Source organism: Phalacrocorax aristotelis, chromosome 11, assembly GCF_949628215.1.
Source record: "Phalacrocorax aristotelis chromosome 11, bGulAri2.1, whole genome shotgun sequence".
In the NCBI taxonomy this organism is placed as follows: Eukaryota; Metazoa; Chordata; class Aves; order Suliformes; family Phalacrocoracidae; genus Phalacrocorax; species Phalacrocorax aristotelis.
In genome coordinates this window covers 19792064-19814002 of record NC_134286.1, presented here as the reverse complement: position 1 = coordinate 19814002, position 21939 = coordinate 19792064, and the positions used below count along the sequence as shown (strand labels likewise).

At 47.9% G+C, this 21939-nt stretch overlaps 2 protein-coding genes across 9 annotated transcripts; one reads left to right on the top strand and one right to left on the bottom strand.

Moving 5' to 3' along the window:
* The first annotated feature begins 546 nt into the window (after positions 1-546).
* Positions 547-10377, top strand: RAB39B (RAB39B, member RAS oncogene family). 7 transcript variants are annotated; one of them, XR_012662762.1, is made up of 4 exons: positions 547-1049; positions 5203-6901; positions 7785-8015; positions 8133-8661. XR_012662762.1 is itself a non-coding variant. In XM_075107203.1 (4 exons), the coding sequence occupies exons 1-3, from the start codon at positions 835-837 to the stop codon at positions 8246-8248; spliced, it is 552 nt and encodes a 183-aa protein (XP_074963304.1). In that variant the 5' UTR covers positions 746-834; the 3' UTR covers positions 10286-10377. The 7 variants fall into 7 exon arrangements, 5 of the variants coding, with proteins under 5 accessions (XP_074963304.1, XP_074963306.1, XP_074963305.1 ...); XM_075107203.1 differs by lacking the exon at positions 7785-8015 and adding an exon at positions 10286-10377 and having other exon boundaries at positions 746-1049; positions 5203-5423; positions 8133-8248; XM_075107205.1 differs by lacking the exon at positions 7785-8015 and adding an exon at positions 8946-9043 and having other exon boundaries at positions 746-1049; positions 5203-5423; positions 8133-8248.
* VBP1 (VHL binding protein 1) lies at positions 10167-20950 on the bottom strand. Of its 2 annotated transcripts, none has more exons than XM_075107207.1 (6): positions 20796-20950; positions 15995-16119; positions 14838-14904; positions 14276-14374; positions 12371-12509; positions 10167-11366 (listed from the first exon to the last, which is right to left on the bottom strand). In XM_075107207.1, exons 1-6 carry the CDS (start codon positions 20886-20888, stop codon positions 11296-11298), a joined length of 594 nt encoding a protein of 197 aa, XP_074963308.1. In that variant the 5' UTR covers positions 20889-20950; the 3' UTR covers positions 10167-11295. The 2 variants fall into 2 exon arrangements, with proteins under 2 accessions (XP_074963308.1, XP_074963309.1); XM_075107208.1 differs by having other exon boundaries at positions 20860-20932.
* Positions 20951-21939: the final 989 nt, after the last annotated feature.

Below are 21939 nucleotides of genomic sequence, written 5' to 3'. Positions count from 1 at the left end.
AGGTTAGCCTTGGCCTGCGCCCCTTAGCTTTGAGGTTCCCCTGGCCCCCCCCGGCTCCTCCTTGGCCCTGGGCTTGGCACAGCCCCGCTTGGCCCCGTGTCCCCCTCAGCCCAGGGCTCCCCTCAGCCCAGGGGCTCCCTGCAGCCCCGTGTCCCCCTCAGTCTCAGGGATCGCCTCAGCCCCATGTCCTCCTCAGCCCCCGGCTCCCCTCAGCCCACTGGGGCTCCCCGCAGCCCCGGGCTCCCCCCGGCCACCCCCGCCGCCCCGCACGGTCCCGCCCCGCCCCGCCCCCGCACGGCTCCCGCAGCGGCCGCGCTTCGGGGCTGGCGGCTCCTCCCGGCAGTGCGGTAGAGCGCGGCCGCCATTGCATCACGGCGCGCCCCGCGCTCGGCCGCGCCGCCATCCCGCAGCCCGGCACTGGCCCCGGCCCCGGCGTGAGGAGGGGGCGCTGCAGCCGCAGGGAACGGCCGCCGCGGCGCTGCGGGGAGAGCGGGCACCGCCGGACCGGGAGAGCGACCCCGGTGCCGCAGCTTCGGTTGAGGCGGCGGCCGGCGCCCGCCCGGCCCCGCGGGTCCGCGCAGCACCTCGGGGCGGCGGGGCCGGGGCTCGGCGGGATGCGCCGGCGCTTGTGACGGGGCGGCGGGGAGCCGGGCTGGGCCCTGCGCCGGCCGCCATGGGACCCGCCTGACCGGCGCGGCCGCGGCGCAGAGAGCGGGGCCGGCCCGCCCGCTCCCCGGCGGGGGCGGCGGGGCCAGGCCCGGGCCCGCGGGCCGGGCATGGGCGGCGCGGCGGCGGGCGGGCGCTGAGGCGGGCGCTGAGGCGGGCGGCGGCAGCATGGAGGCCATCTGGCTCTACCAATTCCGCCTGATCGTCATCGGCGACTCCACCGTGGGCAAGTCCTGCCTCATCCGCCGCTTCACCGAGGGGCGCTTCGCCCAGATCTCCGACCCCACGGTGGGCGTGGATTTTTTCTCCAGGCTGGTGGAAATCGAGCCGGGCAAGAGGATCAAACTGCAGATCTGGGACACGGCCGGGCAGGAGCGGTTCCGGTGAGACCGGCGGGGCGGCCCTTCTCGGGGCGCGGGGCCGCGACCTGCGGGGCTGCCGCGGGGCGGGGGGGGGGGGGGGAGGGGGGGGGGGGGGGGGGGGGTCCGCACCGCCGGGTGAGACCTTGGGCGGATGAGACAAAGAAGAGTCAAACTGCACCTTTTGCTGCACCCCCCACCCCCTTTTTTTGTTGTTGTTTTTGCAGCGCTGGGATCTGTGCCCACCCCCGTGGGATGTGTCGGGTGGGGGGGGGGTCCAGGAGCGACCCCGCCGGGGCCGGGGCACCAAGGCCCGGGGGATGTTCCCCAGCCCTGCGCGGCGGCGGGAGCCGAGCATCAGGGATGCAGCTCGGCGGGGACGGCGCCTGCTCCCCGCTGGTGCCAAGAGGCAGTAACCAGGATGTTCCGTAGCTGAACACGCTTCGGTTTAGGCTGGCTAAACGCAGTGGGATGCGCGGTTTGATTCTCTGCAGCGACAGCAGGGATCGGCTGTCCGCAGGAGGGCGAAGGGCCGGGTCCGACCCCCGGTTGCGGCTGTGCAGGGACGGCAGGTGCTTTCTGAGCGTGCCACGCTGCGCGGCCACGGACGATCGGAGAGGTTAAGCGTTGTAACGAAGGCTCGACGAGGCGAAATAAAGGCGGCGTGTGGGACCGTGCTGAGAGTTTCCCACAGAACTGTATGGCAAACCCAGTAGCTGTGGCTGGAGCAGGCTTGGCCCCAGCTAAACAGGGGGCTGGTGCTGTCGCGGGACGCACGCTGCTCAGGCAGCACTCCTTTGGAAGGGGTGTGAGTGTACCCTCGGCTCCCAGCCTCCTGTTTGCTTGTATTTTTCATGCATCTGTGACCCTTGTCCAGTCTTTCATCCTGCTCCCTCTGGGAGCACTTTCCTTGCTCCACGTCTTTGCGCAGCTTCTACTTCTGTGCTATAATGACTTGCCTGAGGAATGTTTTGATTTCGTTCAATAGATGAAACCTCCCCTACTCCCACCCCTCTCACCGCCTGCCTTCGCATCTGTGCCGCTGGCGTCTGGCCCAGGATGTGCAGTAGTCGGTCCTTATCCGCTGACAGGTTTTTCTTCCACTACCTTGCAGCCTTTCGGGGTGAGGAGCTGGCGAGAGAGGAGGTGCTTTAGCTCGCAGTTGCATCAGCTTCCAGCTTTGGATCTTGGGCTGAGGTCTGTAGAAAACACGCCTGGGTGTCGTCCCCTGCTTCTGCCTTTGCCGTGAAGAGCAAAAGTTGTTGGATGGCTTCAATTTCCTTTCTTTTGCACGTTAGGAAGTTTGGGGCCCTGGAGGCTGCTTACCCTTAGTGCTGGTGGTTGACCCGGGCTGGCGCTCGGGTTGTAAGCATGATGAGCAGGCGACCTTCAGCGCAAGGGCAGGCTGCACTGCTGCGATGGGCAGCAGCACTCAAAGGCAGGAAGAGTGTAAGGGGCAGGAACAGCGAGTGACATAAAAACCCCACATCGTGCAACTTTGAAATGCTCTTGCCAAAGCGCAGGCTTAAATTCCCAATGTGAAAAGCTAGAGGGAAGCGAGCAAACCCAGGTGCCTTCGTGGTGCGCTCTGAAGTATGAAAAAAATGAGGCAAAAGTCTGTTTTGTGTTTATCCCTTTCAAATCACCATTAGCCCTGTGACAAATTGTGCCCCATAAAGACAGCAGCTCTCGGGCTCCTCCCACAAGCTATTTTTCTTTGCAAAAGGCAAGATGTAGCTATTACTGGAATAAGCTGAAGCCTCTCAGACTTGTGGGCGCAGGCAAGAAGCGTGATGGTGCAGGTGCTCTACAGAACCCTTAAACCTTTTTGTTGTAGCACAGGGAATTTCTTAAGAAGGAAGTTTGTAAGAATGAGCTCTACTTTTTCCAAAGTTCTCTGATTTGAGCATTTCCAGTCTGCTTTGCATAGTTTAACAGCTGCCCCACATGGAAGAAGCCACTGTTGTTGTTTTGAAGACACCTTGTTGGCATTTTCTGGTCTGCAGCTGTGCTGTGTTTCAGCTGTTCCTGACCCCTGTTGTGAGCTCTTTCACTCTCCATAAATTAGAAGCAATTTCCGTGCAGTCAAGGCTTAAATTACAGTTAAGCATGTGCCATTCTGTTTTGCCAGATCAGGCCCCAAAACACACTGCCTGGGGCAGCACTGAGGCTGCTTTGGAGCTGTAGAAGAGCAGGGTCCAATTCTTCCTGGATCCAGCAGGTGTTGCCCATCTCTGGTTGCTCAGATACTGTGATTTCCTTGTCTGAAATGTGACCTTGTGTAATGCTAACAAAAGCAAAAGCACATGCAGCCCTCACTCCCTGGAACTGGGTACCACCACCTACAGAAGAGCTGTTTCCCTCCAGCCAGCAGCTCTCCCTTGGCTGAGAGGGAAAGACTCAGAAAAAACAGGAGCAGACCCCAGGTACAGGAGTCCTTACCATGGGTACAGAGCAGGGGAGGGTTCCCAGGCAGAGCCAATACCTTTATGTTAAAGCTTGGCCAAAATAGGTGCAAATCCCCATACGGCTCTGCCTCAGCATGTATGAGCACGGTGGGAGGAGGGAGGGTAGGAGTCTCAAAGGGAATTGGGGAGTGATGTGCAGCGTGAAGGCAGTATAATTTGCTTCCTGCAGGTCGGTGAGGAAAACAGTCTGTGGAAAAGGCTTTAAGAAAAGGCACTGAGGCCTTCACCTAGTTTTACCTCAAAGCAGCATTCAGCTTAGATCCCATCATGTCTTTCAGAAGTACCTGAGGCATTGTTGATGTTGGCAGGAGGAGCCAGGGCTGATGGCACGGAACACAAGGGAGAAGCAGAAATGCCTGTGACAGCGTGGGGGTGACTTCAAAGCGCGAGTATCTGTTTGCAGCTGGATAGATAGCAAAAGGCAGATCTAATTCCCTCAGTGCCAAATGTGCAGAGCTACTGTTGTCCCTCAGCCAGATAACTGGGAGAGGAGAAATTATCCAAGCGTAGCCAACTGTCTTTATCCCCTCTCCTGTTTTTCTTCAGTGTTGGCTGTGGATTTTCACCCATCACTGCATGTCTGTTGATAAAGCAATCCTTGAAAACTCCAGCTCATCCTTCTTTGGGGCAGTTTTGCTAGATACGCACACTGCAGGACCAAAAAACTCCTAGCAACAGTCTTGTGTGTCCAAAAAGAAAGGACTTGTCCCAAAGTGAAAATGCAGCAGTGCTTACATTTTCCCAGCAAGTAAAGTTCAGGTCCGAGAGTGACTTCCTCCAGGGACTCAAATCGATCGTTGCTTCTGCATTTAGACTGAATGCATGACTTTGCGGAAACACCACAGTTTTACAGCTTCTTGGTTCTTCCACGTGAAGCAGTCATTGAACTGTAGCTCTGGTCATCCTCGCGGGCTCAGGTTTGCTCCACCGCCCTGCGGTACCTGCCTCATTGCTGCTTCCAGCTGCGTGGAAGTCTGCCCTTGCTCGGAAGAGTTGTGGAAGACGTGCTCCATTTCTCAGCCCCATGGTTCGATAGTCTTTTTGGTTACCGTTTAGTATTGTCAGTATTTGGCAGGAACAAGACCAACAGTAACGCAGCTTTCCCTGGGAAGCTGTTGTATCATTTTGCTGTTACCGGGGGGAACTCAGACTGGCTGCTCCTCTTAGTGCGTTAGCTGTAACGGCGTGTGCTGTCATTTTGGCCAGTGGCATAGTGGGAGAAAGCGTAGGGGTCCCTGTGCCAAGGCCCTGGGTGTTTGGAGGGGAGCTACAACCCCATGATCTGCCTCCCAAATCAGTAGCCCCCTCCTCTTATGTGTCTGCCAGGGAGCAGGTGTTTGGCTTCAAATCCTTTATTTTGTTACAGATCTTCTAAATCAATGGGTTAGCCGAGGTATTCAGGGAACTTACATGGTGGGGAATGGCCTCTTGAGGTCTTTTTTGAATGACAGGCTCTACAGAGCACAAGCTACGAGCGATAAGACGTTGCCTGAATGGCCTTCTCTGCCCTGTATTCTGCAGGGTAGACAGGGTGGTGGTACCGCTGCTTTCTTAAACAAAGACGTAAGCTCAGAAGGGCTGCATTTGGCTTAAGGGGAAAAAAAGTCAGAAGAAACAAACAGACAGACAAAATCCCAAGTCAAGCTCACTCTGCCCTTCTTCCCGAACAGCCATTACTTACACTTTTGTTGTGGCTCATTCGTTTCCAGGTCCATCACCAGAGCCTACTACAGGAACTCGGTTGGCGGACTCCTCCTCTTTGACATTACAAACCGCAGGTCCTTCCAGAATGTCCACGAGTGGCTAGAGGAGACCAAGGTGCACGTCCAGCCCTACCAGATCGTCTTTGTTTTGGTCGGTCACAAGTGTGACCTTGACACGCAGCGGCAAGTCACCAGGCATGAGGCTGAGAAACTGGCTGCTGCATATGGTATGAAGTACATTGAGACCTCCGCTCGGGATGCCATTAACGTGGAGAAGGCCTTCACTGATCTGACTCGAGATATATATGAGCTTGTTAAAAGGGGGGAAATTTCAATCCAGGAGGGATGGGAAGGCGTAAAGAGCGGGTTTGTCCCAAACGTAGTGCACTCTTCAGAAGAAGTGGTGAAATCAGATAGGCGATGCTTGTGCTGAGCTCTTCTAGTGAGGCAAGTGGTGATGAACTCTACTAACCAAACGTACTTTACTAAGTGAACTCAGTGTGACAGAAGGGAGAGCAACGCTCCCGTTGTGAACAGCCTCCCACATTGTTTTGGACACCAGAACAGACCCCAGAAAGAAATGTTCTGTTCCAAATAATCTTTCAGAACTGGGTGGCTACAAACCTAAAGGCGAGTGAGTGAGGGTGCATGTAGATGTTGTCAGGAGCCAGGAAGCAGAAATGAGGGACTGCACGAGACAGGAGAGAGTACACAGAGAGCTGAACAGGCTGGCACATGCCAGGGTACTGTACACGTCCTCTTTTCAGTAAATCCATAGCTCCGTGCTGGGTGTTGAAGCCACGGTATGGATACTTTAGTAGTATGACAAACAGGCAGACAGAGAGAAAGAAAGGGGACATCTTCATTTGTGTCAGGTGTTTATTGCCAGGAAGGTGTAAAGGCAGCACAGATACCGTTTCCTCATAAGGCCAAGCCATGGGAAAAGTTTACTGACATGGTATGTACACTTCTGAATTTTCTTTATGGTCTTGAACCCAGTTCAATAGCAAAGGCTATTCTATGGGATTTAAAGAGGAAAACAGTAGTTATTTGGTAATTAAAGTTCAAATTATTACCCCCCCCCCCAGTGCTTTTCTTGCTGTGCTGAACTGGGATTCTAAGTGGCAACTCCTGCTCCAGTAGTAATTAGTCAGTGCATTTTTATGCATTTACTGCCTAGATGAGTACCTTGAAAGTGCCCCAAGTTCAGGGCTTTCCAATTGAATTAGGTGATCAAGAGCATAAAGCGAGAACCATGTCCTCATGGCGTACCTTAAGGCTGGGGTGTTGCAGCCAGGTGGGACACACCAACATTTCTGTCTCACTAACAGCACTGCGCTGCTCTTTTGGGTGCCTTAGCAGGCAGGTCACAGGGAGAATGGAATGGAGCGGCGTGGGGGGAAACCAAAACCCCAACACAATAAAAAAACTTGAAAAGCTTAACTCAGGTGCGTCAGCCATCCTAAAAGGTGAGATTTGCTTTAAAAGCAGTTAAATAGCACGGAAGGCAACAGCTTCCATCAGTCCTTTCTGCTGTTAAAGTGTCATTTTCTTTCTTGGCATCTGTGGAAGAGACCTAGCCCTGGGAAGGAGGAGCACACAACAGAAGTGTCTGAGCAGGTGGAAAGGAAAGCCACAAGACAAGGTCAAGCGTAAAATCTGTTTTCCTCCATGTTTTAATTTGAGAAGAGAGGATCCATCTCAGGTTGGTCATTATGGGATGGCAGCCATGTTACATCCACGTAGGTGGATGTTTTCTGGGAATGCCTTTCACCACTTAGAAGCTTTGCTTCCGCTAAGTTTTAACTTAAGCTTTTGAAGTGCAGCAGGGTAGCTGCTCCTGTAGCAAACTAGGCCAGTTCAGCCTATTAAAAGCAAACAAACAAAACTGTAGTGACTTTTTTTTTTAACTCCAGTTTGCAAGCTTTATACACCAACCTGCTAATGGGCAGGAGGGAAGGATTAGGTAAAAAAAAAACCACTGGAAGCAGCTAGTGTTTAATTTTTAGGCCTCTAAGTAGAGAAGAATAAAATACTTGTTACAGTTTTTTAAGCTACCCCATCTATAGCAGCGTGGGTCTTCTTGATTGCTGGTGAGTTCAGACTATTTCTCCCTTTGAACCTGTTCTCACGGTTTGCAGCACATGGGCAGCTCTGTATGAAGAAGAAAAAAATAGAAAACCAACTGTGGTTTCCATATTGAAGCTGTAAAAAACCAAATGAACCCAACCAACCAACACCCTGAAAAGGAATAACATTTTTATCGTCAGAATTCTAGGAACAATTTTGGTTCCTGGGCTCTGCAGGGGCGCAGCGGTGCAGCAGCGTGGCACCTGCTGGGAGGGCACTGGTGGCAAATGAGAGGAAGGGAGGGGTGGCAAGGGGCTAGCACCGCTCAGTAAGCTTGTCACTGCAAACCCCCGATCGCACTTGAGTAGGCTGTAAACGTAGCAAAACCCTCATGTTAAAAGCCCAGTGAATTCCAGGCAGATTCAGCTGTGGTCGAGTTGAATGCCCTGAAGATTGATTTAAAAGTTAAAATTAAAAAAAAAAAAAAAAAAAAATCCCTTTACAAAATCTCTTTCTAGGTAAGCAAAGCTGGAGAAGATTGATGCTGAGAGTGCCACAGGAGCTTGGCTGCCATGGGCTCTCACGGGCTGCCGCCAGTGGAGCATGCAAGGTTTGCTCGGACCAGGTCTGTTAGTCGTGCTTGCACAAAGGCAAGGACAACGGGTGCGAAAGGGTCAGTCTCTTGGTTCGCTGCACGGAAAGTCCGCCAGGCAACGGCGTTGGTCTTTCAGGGTCCAGCTGTTCACGAGGTGTGTCCTGGGTTGCCTAGCTGAGGGCAGCAGAGCTGGGGTGCTGCATTAACGGCGGTTAGAAGCCGGATCAAACGGTGTTTTAGCAATAGTAAAATTCTGTAATTCTCTGTGCAGGAACCTGGCCAGCAGGGGAAAGATCACTTTTCACGAGACAACCGATATTTTCTTTAATGGGTTTTGGACATTCCCCTTTACTGCTCCCAGAGAGAAATTCCAGAAAGCGGAAATAAGTAAGTGCATTCAGGTCTTCAGAGTAAATCATTTTAAAAACACAAGTGTCGGAATTCTAAAGAGGAAGAGTACAGAAGAAAATGTACGCAGTCTTAACTACTTAGAGGTAATAAATGGTTATATTAAATGATAGAGAAATCATTATATACATCTTTTTCTAATTCCTTGCATTTTCTAGACAGCGTATTAAAATATAGGAAATGTAGATTCATCTGTACAAAATTTGGAATGTTTTTCTATGATGAAGAACTTATAGGATATGCTAAGAATTCTTTTCTAACAACTGGTTTTAATGCTTTGACTTCTAGTGCAAGAGGGTTTTAGAGAAATCAGAAGGTGATACCTTTTCAGAGGATAAAGGTCAGGAGCTCTTTTACTCTAGGACAAAAAGAAAAAAAAAAAGAAAGAAAAAGCTAACTTTCTGTGGTCTCTACCACATGTTAAAAACAATCTGCATGTTAGATTGAAATTGCTCAGAACCTCCAGAATAAAAGCATACTCTACACTTTCCTCGCTTTCTGTTATGCACCGTAACGAAATGTGAAAATAATGCTGTATTTAGCTGTCTGTATGTGACCGAAAATATGCTTGTATTTAGCAAAATGGTTACTATGTGATAATGTGAAATTTAAAACTTGTAAAGAAACTTTGGTGGGTTTTTTTTCCTCTTCTTTCCCCCTTCCCATTCTTCACCAGTAAGCTATCTGCCACCTGTGCCACTTCCATACCGCAGCCGGAACTGTAAGTCTAACATGGACCGGCTCAACAATAAACAGGCACTCTTTGCAACTGCATCTGCTATACGTTTTTTTCTGAAGCTGCAGAACCGGCCAACCACCTTGCTGAGAAAAACCAGCGCAACTGTAGAAACACTGGCCCTTCTAAATCAAAAAAAAAAACCAAAAAAACAAACAAAGCCCCTGCTCCCTGCAGTAGTAGCCAAAACCAGCCGTAGCTGTTTCTCAGCAGCAGGCAGGACCAGCATCACAGCAGCTAAACCAGCCTCTGCAAACTGACCTGCTCTTACTCTGAGTAACAGCAAAGGAGAGAGCGATCCTGGTCAAGGATCGGTAACAGGGAAGCTGGAGTTCTGGCCTATGAGTTCTGGTTTGGTTTTATTTACTTTGTATCAAACAAACAGAAAACCACCCCAAAGCAGCCTTAGGACGGCCACAGCCATCCCCATCCCCCCCCCTTTTGAACCTACTGCGCTTCCAGCTCGAACGCCGCCGCCGCGACACCCAGCATTAGGCCATTGCCAGTTGCACACAGTACTTTGCTCGTGCAGAAACGCTGAACTCACCATTTCATTGTGCACAACAAAGGCAGGCAATTGCTGCCTATGGGCCGGCCGGAGGGAGGGGGAGCACGCGTCAGCCTGTTGGGATCTCATTAATCCAAACTGAAGAGAAAATTGCAAGAGAAATCAGGACATGTTTGCAGCTGCCTTTCCCGCCGTTGCTGACGCTCTTAAAGAACAGGCGGCGAAGCAGCGTGCAGCCTGAGCACCCCACACTCAGCCTAGCGCAGCGGGGCGCAGGTACCTGCGGCTCGGGTAGTACAGCAGATCTAATCGTTTCCCTGCCGCTGCCGACACTGGAACAACCAGTATCACCCCGCAGGAAAGGTACGGCTGAGCCAAGCCCAGGCGCTCACTTGTGACTGGTGGGAAGGATTTACCTGTTTCATGCCCAGCCCTGCAGCTCTTTAACAGCCACAGCCCTGCCAGAGCAGCCGCTTGTATTCCCAGTTCACGTGTGCCGACTCACTCCCCGTTTCATTCAGCGGCAGCTGCTCTGCTGCTTCCACTGGATTTGTTCACCCTCCTGGCCCCAGTCAAGGCAGGGAAACATAATAAAAGATCACACCTCGCATCCGTGACTTTCTCATGCAAAGAAAGATGCACAAAAACAGGTGTTTGCCACAACTGTTTAGTTTTACTATTTTAATATCATGAAATAAAAGTACAAAAAATTTACAGGTATACTGTTTCTTACATGAAGATCGAACAGTTAACATTTGCATTTATTTTGCAGCGAAACCTGTATTCTCAGTCACAGAATGTGAATATTAGCCACTGACATCGCCACTGAGCATTTCATTTTAGAAAGAAACTGCAGAGGTAAAAGGCAACAATCTTGCAAGGCTTCTTAAGAACCCAAAAAAAAAAAACTCCAACTGCTAACACCAGAAGTCATGCTTCAGTAAACCAGCCGCATCTAATACAGGTTTCACCACTGGGGAGGCTGAGAGTGTTAAGACATTTGAAACTGGACATCTTGTCTAAGGGATCGTAAATAGGGGGTTTCTCGTTTGCAGGCTATCAGCATTTTGGTGTCCTTGTTCGACGCATTTGCAAAACTAAGCAGTGTGTGCACGTGTATGAAAACGAACGGGGTGAGATCGCCTGCAGTCTTGACATAGCTCGTGCTGTTGACGCCATTTACCGCTTCTCTGAAGACAAGTCACAAACTGTTGCATGTAAAGTGCTGAGAGTCAACTAACCAATAGTTCTTAAAAACGAGTTTATCCAAAGCGGATGCCCAGGAATGTTTGCAGATTGGTGCTGCCACTTAACGGACTGAAACAAAAGCCAAGACTTCCCTGTATTTTGCTGTTTCCTAGACCATTACAGCCGCACGTCTTCCCAGCCCAAGTCGACTTTGACTTCATCAGCTGTACACAGACATGAAAAAGTAAACCCCTGCATCACCGCAACCTGCTAAAATGTCAGACTCCATTTCATACGTGCCCCTCAACTTTTCAGACAAGCTTTCAGGTAGAAATTTATTTATGACAGACTGGTCTGATCAAAATTCGTCCTTTGCTGCACTGGGTGGTGCCTTTTCCAATAATTCATTTCATGAAGCATGCATGAAACCAAATTTTGAGTTTACAAATAAATAAAATGGTGCTCACCATTAGTTTTTATATATTTTACCATTTACTGAAATGCTTTAAGTAACTCAGTCCCTTAAGAATGAACTCGGGGGTGTTTAAATAAAAAAAGATTTTGAAATTGAAACCACATTCAAAATTGGCAAAACTATGCTTTGTTTTTGGAAGGGTCTTGCTTGTTTCTTCTCTTTACGTCCCAGTTATAAACTCTAGCCATATCTGAGGGTGTGGAATTAAGGAAACAGCTCAGGCATTCTGAAAAGAAGAAAAAAAAAGAAACAAAGAAAGAAGGGGGGAAGCAGGTTTTACAGTTGGCCACACTTCACTTTCTTGTAACAGTCAGTATAAACCATTTAATGAAAGAGCTGCCTTGGTGCAAAGCCTCAACACACAGGAATGTTAGTGACTGTTAATAACTGCAGCATTTATACCATTTACTTAAAAACTTACAAAAAGGATATTACTGAGAAACACACTTTTTGTTTTACTTACAGCTCCTCTTTCTGATTTCAGTCAACCTCCCCATATCAGCTGTATTTGCCTAGTTCAGGCACCCATAAATCCCTGCAGCACTAGGACAGCTTAAGTATCCACTTGAAAAAACAAGTAGTTGTGCCTTCGTTTACTAAACAATGCTTCAGCTGATGGCTACCCTCATCATGAAAATAGCTTTTAAGTAGAAAGTCTAAAAATAAAAAAACCCCAACCCCTGGAGGTGGTTCACTGTAGTATAAAGAAATAAAGTTAAGCAACACCTAAACTAGCACCAAGCTTGCCACAGCAGAGCTTGCGTTGCTTGGAGAACACTGCAAAGGCAGCTGAATCGGGTGTGATTAGCAGCAGCCCAAAGAACACTCTTCATATGCTCTAGAGAGGAAGGGAGAGTCGCTTTGCTATGCGATGGCCTCCAGGCCATCAGTCCGTGGCACCAACCCACGCGTCCAGCTCGCCTCCAGTCTAGGTTCGTAACCAGCACCGCGGGTTTCACGGGGACCCTCTCACAAACAACGGGCTTTGCTCCCTCAAACACACCGACCCTCAGCTCGAGGCTGGAAACACAACATCCTGTTTCACTGCTAGAAAAGGTGAAGCTCCCAGAGTGCTACAGAATTTTACAGGCACCAGTCTGAGGTAGGTAAAAACATGCCAGGAAAGTGGTAATTACCTGTGTGTCAGCTTTCAGATACACCTCTTCCCCACAAATAAATAAAAAAAAAGGATACTGACTTCTGTAGTGGTGAACTGATCTCTAAGAAAATCCAGGTCTTCCTCTAGAAGATCAAGGTTTCTTGTGGCTGTTGACAAATTCTTCTCTAACAGAGCCTGAGCTTCATCGATATCATATTCAAGCATCACATTGGCCTAAAAAAGAGAGATTGATAAAAGCTTTTACTCTTGCATTGGAAGGAATAAGCCATAGCAGGCTTATTGCAGGCTTTTGCTTATAACCTATGACGTCAACAAAAGGCTGCCCTGACAGGCCAAGACAACGAGATTTGGGACAAGCAATGCCAGAATCCACGTGAGGCCCCCAGCACTTCAGTAACTGAGTAATAAATCCCTCTAGTGACTTAAAAAAGTTCTCTTCCTATAGCTAAGCAACACGGGATTTCCCTCCCTGTGGACTGCATTCAGCCTTTTAGGTATCAGCATCTGATCTTCACCGTATTTGAAAAGTGAGAGACTTCAGGTTTCGTAGCAGCACCTTTCAAGTGTCACACAGCTCTACAAACAATTTTTGCTGCGTTCAAGATTAACCTTAGGATCTCTGTGTGGAGCACTGACAAACAGCCTCATGGCATGGGTCATTAACAAGAAGTATTACAGGTATTTAAAGATATAATGTGTATGAAAGTCCTATCCTATTCCGTGGTGGTTTTTAATCTCCAAATCTTCATTTCAGTAAGAAGCTACCACATGAGGAGATGAAAGAGCAGTATCAAGTAAAGAAGCACCAATGAAGCTTTGTCCCCTTCAAGAACTGTGCGCTGAGCAGAGCCACATGCTGCTAACTGGACCTGATCCCAGGGGATGCTACACAGAGCGGCCAGAGCGAGATAAGCCACTCTTAAAATAACTGGGAGGCATCGTTTCCCCAATAACAGTAATACGCACAGCCCAACATGCAGACTGTAAGCAACAAGGAGGATAAAGGCAGAAGGCCAAGAACACCTAAATATCATAAATTGCTTGTGGCATTTCTTTAGAGGTTTTCTGCATGAACCATCAACAGAATGAACTTTCTCTGACATTCCGTTATAAAATAAACCTGGGATTCTCCCTGAAAGTCAACGGTTGCGAATTCTGAAGACAGTCTCCTAAAAGCGACAGGTATCAGACAAAATCTTCTCTTTTTATGACAGAAAAGAAGCGGAAGAGGTTGGGAGTAAGTGCCCCATCAGTCCAGATGCTGCACATGCCAGCAATGCTTCTGTCCTAACCAAGTGGTTTTGTTTGGCAGCCAACACAGGGATTTGGGAACATCCGGGATTTTGAAGTCTCCAAATCAACATTAGCAGGTCACCTCCACGTGTAAGAAAGCCTCTGAATACAAAATACCCCAACCTGATATTGCTTAAGTACTTAGAAATCTGTGTTTTGAGCTCTGATCCCACTAGTCTTTAGCACAAACACCACTCTAAATGCTGGCAGGGACATGCGAGTAACAGAAATCCCATCTTTCCCTAAAAAAGTGCATGAAAAGGGAAAGCAAGATGCTAAATACAAATAATGCAGAGAAAATAGGAAGCTACTTGCCAAAGCAAGTTATTTTGCTGGGCACATTCCCATCTCAGGCAATGCTGGATGGTACTTTGAACCACGAAGTGATAAAAGTGATATGAAAATCATGAATATGTTTTTAGGAAAGAACAATCCTGCAAAATTACAATCCTCTGAAGTCTTACTGTTCAGGCAGCAAATACAATCGAACATGAAACCTTCGCTAACGCGTTGAAATTGCCTCGTTAGGTTTGCCCTGCTGACAGGACTCAGCTCCGCTACACGCCCACGAACAGAATTATGCCCACAGCCAGCAGAAGTGCAGATGAGACAGCAACAAACACTGTCTTTGTTCAGCCTTTTGTAAGTTATTTAAACAGTTTCAGAGAAAGTTCCATTTTACTTACCCCCAACCACAAACAAACTTTATCTGTAGGAGGAACTGAAGCTTTGCAGTAGAGATTATCTGCCAATAAAAATCTGGTTTCCATTGGATTTGTGGAATCCTTAAGACAAATAATAAAACTTAAAATTGCTATTTTCACTGGAAACTTATGTCAAAGACATAAAACTAACAGTAAAGAGCACACTTTTCTGCTTTTTGCCATTGGTACAGTTTTAACTTTGGCGGAACTCTACGTAATTTTACTTCAACATTAAACTTTGAGCTCCAAGAATAAAGCATTTTTAAAAGATATATTTAAAAACAAGACAGAAATCTCTATACAGAATAGAGATGAAGTCACAGCTTAGCTGCAATTGGTACGCTATTAAAAGTGAAGTTTGCTTTACAAACATTATCTTTTTTTGAACTAGCTTTCAAAAAGTACTACATACCTTTAAAAACAATTCTGTTATTTATAAAGGCATATTAAGTGTGCTCTCCAAAACATTTCTTGCAATGTGTTCTGTTAGGGTGGAAAGGTAGTTAGCTTTTCTCATACTCATTAGATATTCAAAATAGTTTACCTTTTTCTTCTGCATGTGTTTTAAAATTTCTAATGTCTGTTTAATTTCAGGAATCTGACTTTTTAGCCTGTGAATTAACAACAGTCATAATTTATTATTTTACAGAGACACAAAGTTTCCTAAACAAGTGATCAGTTTTATTACACAATCCAACCTCCATTTTTTAAAAAGTTTTAACTTGAAACTCTGAACAGCTTTCCAGGCTTACAAATGCAGGTTTGAAAGATACGGCACGTAAAGGCCTCTCAGCTACAGCTTCACCTGCCTCTTACCATACTGAGGCGCACTGGTTTTCTGAAGCAGAGCAATACATACAGCTTTCAAACAGGAACACACGCACATTAACAGTAACAGATACCTGCTTGCTAAAATGGTGCATATTTGCATATTTCTGGTCTCCCCGGAGGAGAGGGAAACCTCAGCAGAAATACAGATGAAAACCACTGTAGGTGAAACAAAACAAGCGTGTTTCTTCTGAGCTCCACAAACTATTCTAAAACACAGTTCAGAGCTAGCAGACTTGGCACTGTTAAAACGGAAGCTCTCTCCAGAGTTCAGGGCATGCCCCTCCTCGAGAGCCCTCGCAGCAGCCCAGCAGAGCCGCTGGCACCCCCGCCGGCCTTCCAGGCCGCCCTTCTCTGCCACCAGCAGGCTCGGACAGCAGCGGCTGCCAAAGCAGGCCTCTGGGTGGAAATTATGCAGGATATTTGTCCATGAAAGAAGTTTAATCTAAATAAAACATTAGTTGAAACTTTGATTTTAGCTTTCAAAAATTTGCTTCTCGCCCAGCTTCAGATCCCGACTGAAGCTACTGAAGAGAGGTGGGATTACTAAGCCAGAAGTTACAGGCTGGGTACAGTAGCTGTTTGACAAAACCGCATGCTTATTCACACTAGGCTGACAAAACTAAGCGACTATAGCGGTGCTTTTTAGCGTTAAAGACTAAGGACCAATCAGCAATCCTATGAATTCTTTTGCATGTAATTCTCAGGACGAGGAAAATGAAAAAGCTGGGCTTTCCTGAAAGTACGATAAATATTAGGTCTCCTAACATCAACTTGTTACTTCTTGAGATATTTAAAAAAACTAGACTTATTTAAAAAAAACCAACAAAACTGTGCTAAACATTTCCCAATTCTGCAAAAATTATGACTTACCTCCTTTTCTTTTGAGCAAGATTAAGTTCCAAAAATTTATACTTCTGATACTGCTCATCCAACTTCTTAAGAACTACATCTGCTGTCTCATTTCCAGGCTGTTTCATAAAAGAATCTACATCTTCCTTTAAGGGGAGAGAGAAACCCTCAATGTTAGAAGAGTTTTACAGAAATGCTAGATACAGTCATGCTATCATCTTACTGCAGCTAAGGCTAGTGGGGTTTTTATATGTAAACAATTTTTTTGTCTGGAATGAAGCACAAAATCATTTTGTTTCCCTAGTTAGTCACCTTTTCACCCACCCCCCACCCCCTTTTTCGGTAGGGAACTACAGACTAGGTGCAAGGGTTCTCTCTTACCCATATTTGATAGTTAGTGGTGCTTTCAGTCCTGGCCAATGTCAAATGACACCTAACAGGGATGGACATCCTCAGACCATGGATGGCTAAACTTTGGTTTCCTATCTGTAAAGCGGGGATAACGCCTCTCTGTGGCTAATCAGATAACAAACTATATAGGCTAAGACTGATGAAGGGGAAAAATCACAGCCTGATCAAGCATGTTGTGGCAGAGAAAGGGGTGAAGAGGGGGAAAAGTGTAGTACCTGCTCAGGCAGGCTTTATGGAAGTAAACAGCTTGTCTTCAAAAGCTCCTTCTATAGTCAGCAGGAAGCCACGAAACCTCTAGAGAACAATTCCAGCCAGTCCTACCATCAACTGGAAAAGTAGCCAGAGCAGACAGGCCTGAGCCGGCAAGGATGCCGACCTCCGCAAGTGCCTCCTTCAGACTCCCTGGAAGGAGTTGATCTGCCTGCGGGCAACGCCCTCAGCCTCGTGAACGGCACATCACATTTACCTACGTGTAATTCCAGATGACCACACTCGTCCACTGCGGTATTTCTCTCCTGATTTGTCTATATAGCTCCGTAAAATCCAATGGAAGCCTACCATAGGCCTCTTCAGCTTCTCCTTTTTAACTAGGTGTTTCCTTTCCAGTAGTTTCACATCAGAAAAAGACCATAATACATTACTAAAGTAATGTCAGACGTACAGCTGTTTCCCCTCATCATGACTCCTAAGCTGTCTTGGCTAAAGAAACTTACTGTGAAATTACTGAACCTGGTAAGAAGCCACTGACCTCCCTTATCATTAAGGAAATCTGCAGTAGAAACATGAACTCCACAACAGACTGCAGCAGGCAGCGTGATCTAGGTGGTACGACAGAACTCGAGACCGCGTTTCAGACCCACTGTCCGAGGAACACCTTAAGATACCTCACCACAGCAGAACGAGAGGCATTCCTGCCTCCTGATGAAGCCTGTAGAGATGCTTTAACCAAAAAACCCCAAGGATTAGATTCAGGCAAGTGTTGCAGAAGTGAGGCCTGAGGATGCTGTGAAATGAAACTCCCTCTTGTGGAAGCTATTCTGCTCAGGTAAATCACCTAAGACAGAAAGAAAAAGGTGGGCAACAACTACACCCCGCACGCTGCCCGGTACCCGACCTCTGCCTCAGCTGGTGCCTGTTCGTACAGACAGGCAAGACAGAACCCAAGTCCTCCTGAAACGAAGACGCTGAGAAGTGAATCTAGGCCCACTGTGTACTGGTGATCTCCTCCCACTACATAACGCCCCAGTCCAAGGGGGGCTCAGATTTACCCCCCAGGTTTTCCAACTACAACTTCCAAGTCCTGCTGGTTGGGCTTTTGGCACATCTTACCCAACTGCAAAGCTAAGACACGGTCACTTCTTTGAGCTTGAACAGAACAGCTCTGTAGCAGAGCTGGGTGTCAATGCTATTAGGACCCCTGTTTTACAGTGTGTCATGCAGCACCTCAGCCACAGAATTACCTTAAAGGTTCTGCAAGGACCAGGCAAAACTCATCTGTATCTTTTTAGGAAGAAAATTCACTGGCAAAACACCGTGGTTGTATACCATAAAGGTAACGCCATCTTGGCAAACTTCAAGCTAAGCCACGCAAACACCCTGTAAAAGCCCTAAAATAGAGCAGGATAGCACATTCCCATGCGGCCTTATGTTTATCTTTTGAGTGATGAACCAAATAAAGAGCTGCAGGCACTCGTTCTGCTTCCACAGAGAGCTACCATCACCTGTGCGCATATACAGAGAACGTGACAAGAGAGACATGCTTTCAGATTTGCATCCCCTGTCCTCCCACTCACATGCATACAAAGAAAGGCATTTACTTGGGAAACATCTGGACAACAGCTCAAAAGAAGAGAGAGTTAAAAGTTCTATTTGGAGTGTTTTTTAAACTCCACTGAAACCTTGAGTTAGTGCTCGATGTCACTTGAAATCTGGAGAGGCACAAGAACCCACAGATGAAGGCCTAAGAAAAGATTTCTGCCATAAAATGTTTGAAGAGCCTTTACTGAATCCAGACACTCAGAGAAAACGTCTCTGAAGACAAGATTCACAGTAAGACTGCCCATGTAGCACGTGGTGGGAGGAATGTCAAGCAAGTGATCAGGAGGTCTTTGTTGTCATAATAATTTACAATGTTTTTGAAACAGAAAGCTGTTTTCTGAAGAAAAGACCTGTAATAAAAACCAGCCTCGAGACACTAGAATTTTCACTTTGTGGAGCAGAATACCATTAAGAACTTCTTAGTGTATGCTTATTTTGAATTAAAAAAAAAAAAATCTATCTTAACGTCTACAACCAAGTACTTTAAGATCATCGTAGAGGATCTCCTCTGCAGACACATCTGTATCTGATCAGAGCACCTCTCAAAACTGAGAATTAGGAAAATCAATGGGTGTTAGATCCAGATGTAAGGTCATGAAGAACTGAACAGAAGCACAGACCGAAGCCACAACCCCCAGAACTCTGCCAGGTCGTGTGGTACAGCACGTGAGATACTTCAAACACAAGTATCAGAAGGGAACGATGTGGAACGAAACCTGAACTGCATCAACAGCTACCGCCACGAAAAAGAGGGATGTGACACACACCCTCAAAGTGTTCGCTGAGGCTGGTTATCTCCTGTTCCCTGCCTGGGTGGCCACCTCCACCACACAGTCAGCACAGACCACAAGTTCTCCTCTGTCATGGTGATCAAGGTATCGCAGGGCAGCTGAAGCCATAGCCCTTTCCTTCACCCTGCATCTATATTAGTCTCCCATAGGGGATGGAAGGAAGTTAGCTGCAGGCAGCAATGGTTTTACATCCCAGTAAGATTTGCCAGATGCCAATAATTCTTATAGAACCTTCAAGAAGAAGCAGGATCTGGATGCACTGAAAGCAAGTGAACTGTACCCGTTTGTTCCAGACCTATGCCCTGGCAAGCACATAGGCGATACAAGCACCACACCTAGAAATAGCAAAATGGAAGTCAAATCAATTTATTTCTATAAGAGCAGTCATACCTGATTAGTTCAAGCAGCTCTGGTAAAGATATCAAGACAGATCTGAGAAATACAGATTTTTCAAAGTCCAAGAAAACGTCAGTAATAAAGCAGCACAATAAACAAAACCATTCAGGGCAGACATCCGATGTTTCGAGATGACACCGAGGCAGGCAGGTACAGCCAGTCTGATCGATGCTTATTGACCAGACAAAATACAGTAGCAATCAAGACAGTGCACCAAGATCTAGCTTATAGCAGAGAGCAAACAGCAGATAATTTTACTGTTACATCATTGTACAAGTAATTCTTCTCTTCAACCAGTCAAGAGTATTATTAAGTACTTGGAAAATCACTTTTTGAAGTCAGATAAACAAGTTCAGCCCGTTTTCCGAAAGACACACATTTGCTGGTTTTTGAGAAATCAGGAAACCTAGCTGGATGCTGCGGTTGCACTTCTGAAGAGCGTTCAACAGTCAAGAACTAGATTATGAGAGGAAAATGCAGGGAAGGTGCTAGGACAGCTGTATGGAGTTATCTGAGACAAAACACAAGTGGCAACATTGTGCTCTGTGCAGGAGGAACCACCACTTAGCATGTGTGACAGGAGGGCTCATTCGTAACATGCTCTTGGATGACATGCGAGCTGGCCACGGAAATGACGTGATAATGCTTAAAACAGGGATTTGAGTTTGCTGTAAAGTGCATTAATCATAGAATCATCATAGAATTATTAAGGTTGGAAAAGATCTCTAGGACCATCAAGTCCAACCATCAATCAAACACCCCCAGGCCTCCTAAACCATGTCTCCAAGTACCACATCTACACGTTTTTTGAACACCCCCAGGGATGGTGACTCCGCCACCTCTCTGGGCAGCCCGTGCCAATGCCTGACCACTCTTGTACTAAAGACGTTTTCCGTAATATCCAGTCTAAACCTCCCCTGACGCACCTTGAAGCCGTTTCCTATTATCCTATCACTAGTGACTTGGGAGAAAAGACCAACACCGCCCCCCCCCCCACTACAGTCCCTCTCAGGCAGTTGCAGAGAGCGATAAGATCTCCCCTCAGCCTCCTCTTCTCCAGGCTAAACCCCCCCAGCTCCCTCAGCCGCTCCCAGCACACTTGTGCTCCACATAACACTTAACAACGCCCAGACAGAACACAAATAAAACACCCACCCCGTGGGAGTCCCCATGACTACGGGACCCCCACCCCCGGCACAGGCGCTGCCCCTGTGAAGCGAAGGGGAGCGGAGCTGTCCCCGCCAGGGCGCAGGAGGGCGAGCGGCCCCGCCGCCTTCCCTCCCCGCCTTCCCCGCCCGCCAGGCCGCGGCCCCGCCGCAGGTGCCGCCTGGCGAGGAACGGGCCCAGCTGCCGGAGCGGAGCGGAGCGCGTCGCACCCCCGCCCGCCCGGCGGAGCCGTCGCTCACCACAAAGACCGCCTGGGGGATGCCAAGGGGGCCGCGCTTCTCGCCCACCACCGCCCCGCCGCACCCCGTCTCGCTGCTGGTGGCCGCCGCCATCTTGGGGAACCGACGGTGCGTGCGCGGCCTTCGCCGGGAGGCAGGAGCGCTACGTCATCACGTCAGCGCCGAGGCCGATCCCATCCATTGGCTGTCGGGCTTTGAGAGACGCGACGGCGGCCGTCCCGCGGCACCTCCCATTGGTGGGCGGGGCGGGGGGAGGGCGGTGGCTCACCTGAGGCGTCCTGGGGAGAGGGGCGGGGCCGCAGCCAGAGCGCTGTTTGTGCGGTTAAATGTGTATTTCCCACCTCCTCCCACCAGTTAGGGAGTTAATCTAACCTCAGGCAAGCTAAACCAAGACTAAACCACCTTCCCCGGCCCCAAAAACCCTCAGAAGGCTCCTGGGCAACTACGAACAACAAACCCCCCACAATTAGGTGTTCTCATAGGGTGGAGCTCTGACCTTGAGCCTTTCTACATGGTAAGGTGCAGATCTGCAAAAAAAAACCAAAAAACAACCCTTACGCTCCGTGCAGTGTAGTGACACCACAGGCAGAGAATGGTGAAGACTTGCCCACTGATCAAGCTAAACTACACTGATAATTGGAATAATTATTCCCACATAAATCTACATGATTCCCCCTAATCCCACACAAATTCCCACATAATCCCCCATTAAATGTAAATGCAGATGAGTAACAAACTAATCAAGTATCCTAATCCAGCTGTTATTAGCATTATAGAAAGCCTTAAGCCTGAGAACGCATTAAAGAATGATCATGTACACACACCTTCCATGTGCCAAAGTTTATTTTTTTTTCCAAAACTTGTTTCATCAAATAATTGGATATGAGCAGTTTTTAAAAAACAAACAGTTTGTGTATTAACAAATTGTGAAGTTCCACAATTAAAATATCAACACAGCAGTCTTGTGCTTAGGCTTCTTTTAAAAAAATTATTAATTCATAGAACATAAACCCTCAAAATTTTTTTCCAGTTTGTGGCTAGTGTATTTTCCACACATTCTGTATTCTTATAAAATGAAGGAACTCATGTAAAGGAACAGCTGTACAAGAATACATCTGAAAAAAAGCCTGAATAACCTAAATTA

Coding starts and splice junctions, on each gene's coding strand:
- RAB39B (XM_075107201.1), top strand. CDS start 835: ATGGAGGCCATCTGGCTCTACCAATTCCGCCTGATCGTCATCGGCGAC. Junction 1,050..5,202: donor GCCGGGCAGGAGCGGTTCCG/GTGAGACCGGCG, acceptor ATTCGTTTCCAG/GTCCATCACCAGAGCCTACT.
- VBP1 (XM_075107207.1), bottom strand. CDS start 20,888: ATGGCGGCGGCCACCAGCAGCGAGACGGGGTGCGGCGGGGCGGTGGTG. Junction 14,375..14,837: donor AACACATGCAGAAGAAAAAG/GTAAACTATTTT, acceptor ATTTGTCTTAAG/GATTCCACAAATCCAATGGA. Junction 11,367..12,370: donor GTTCACCACTACAGAAGTCA/GTATCCTTTTTT, acceptor CCACACCCTCAG/ATATGGCTAGAGTTTATAAC.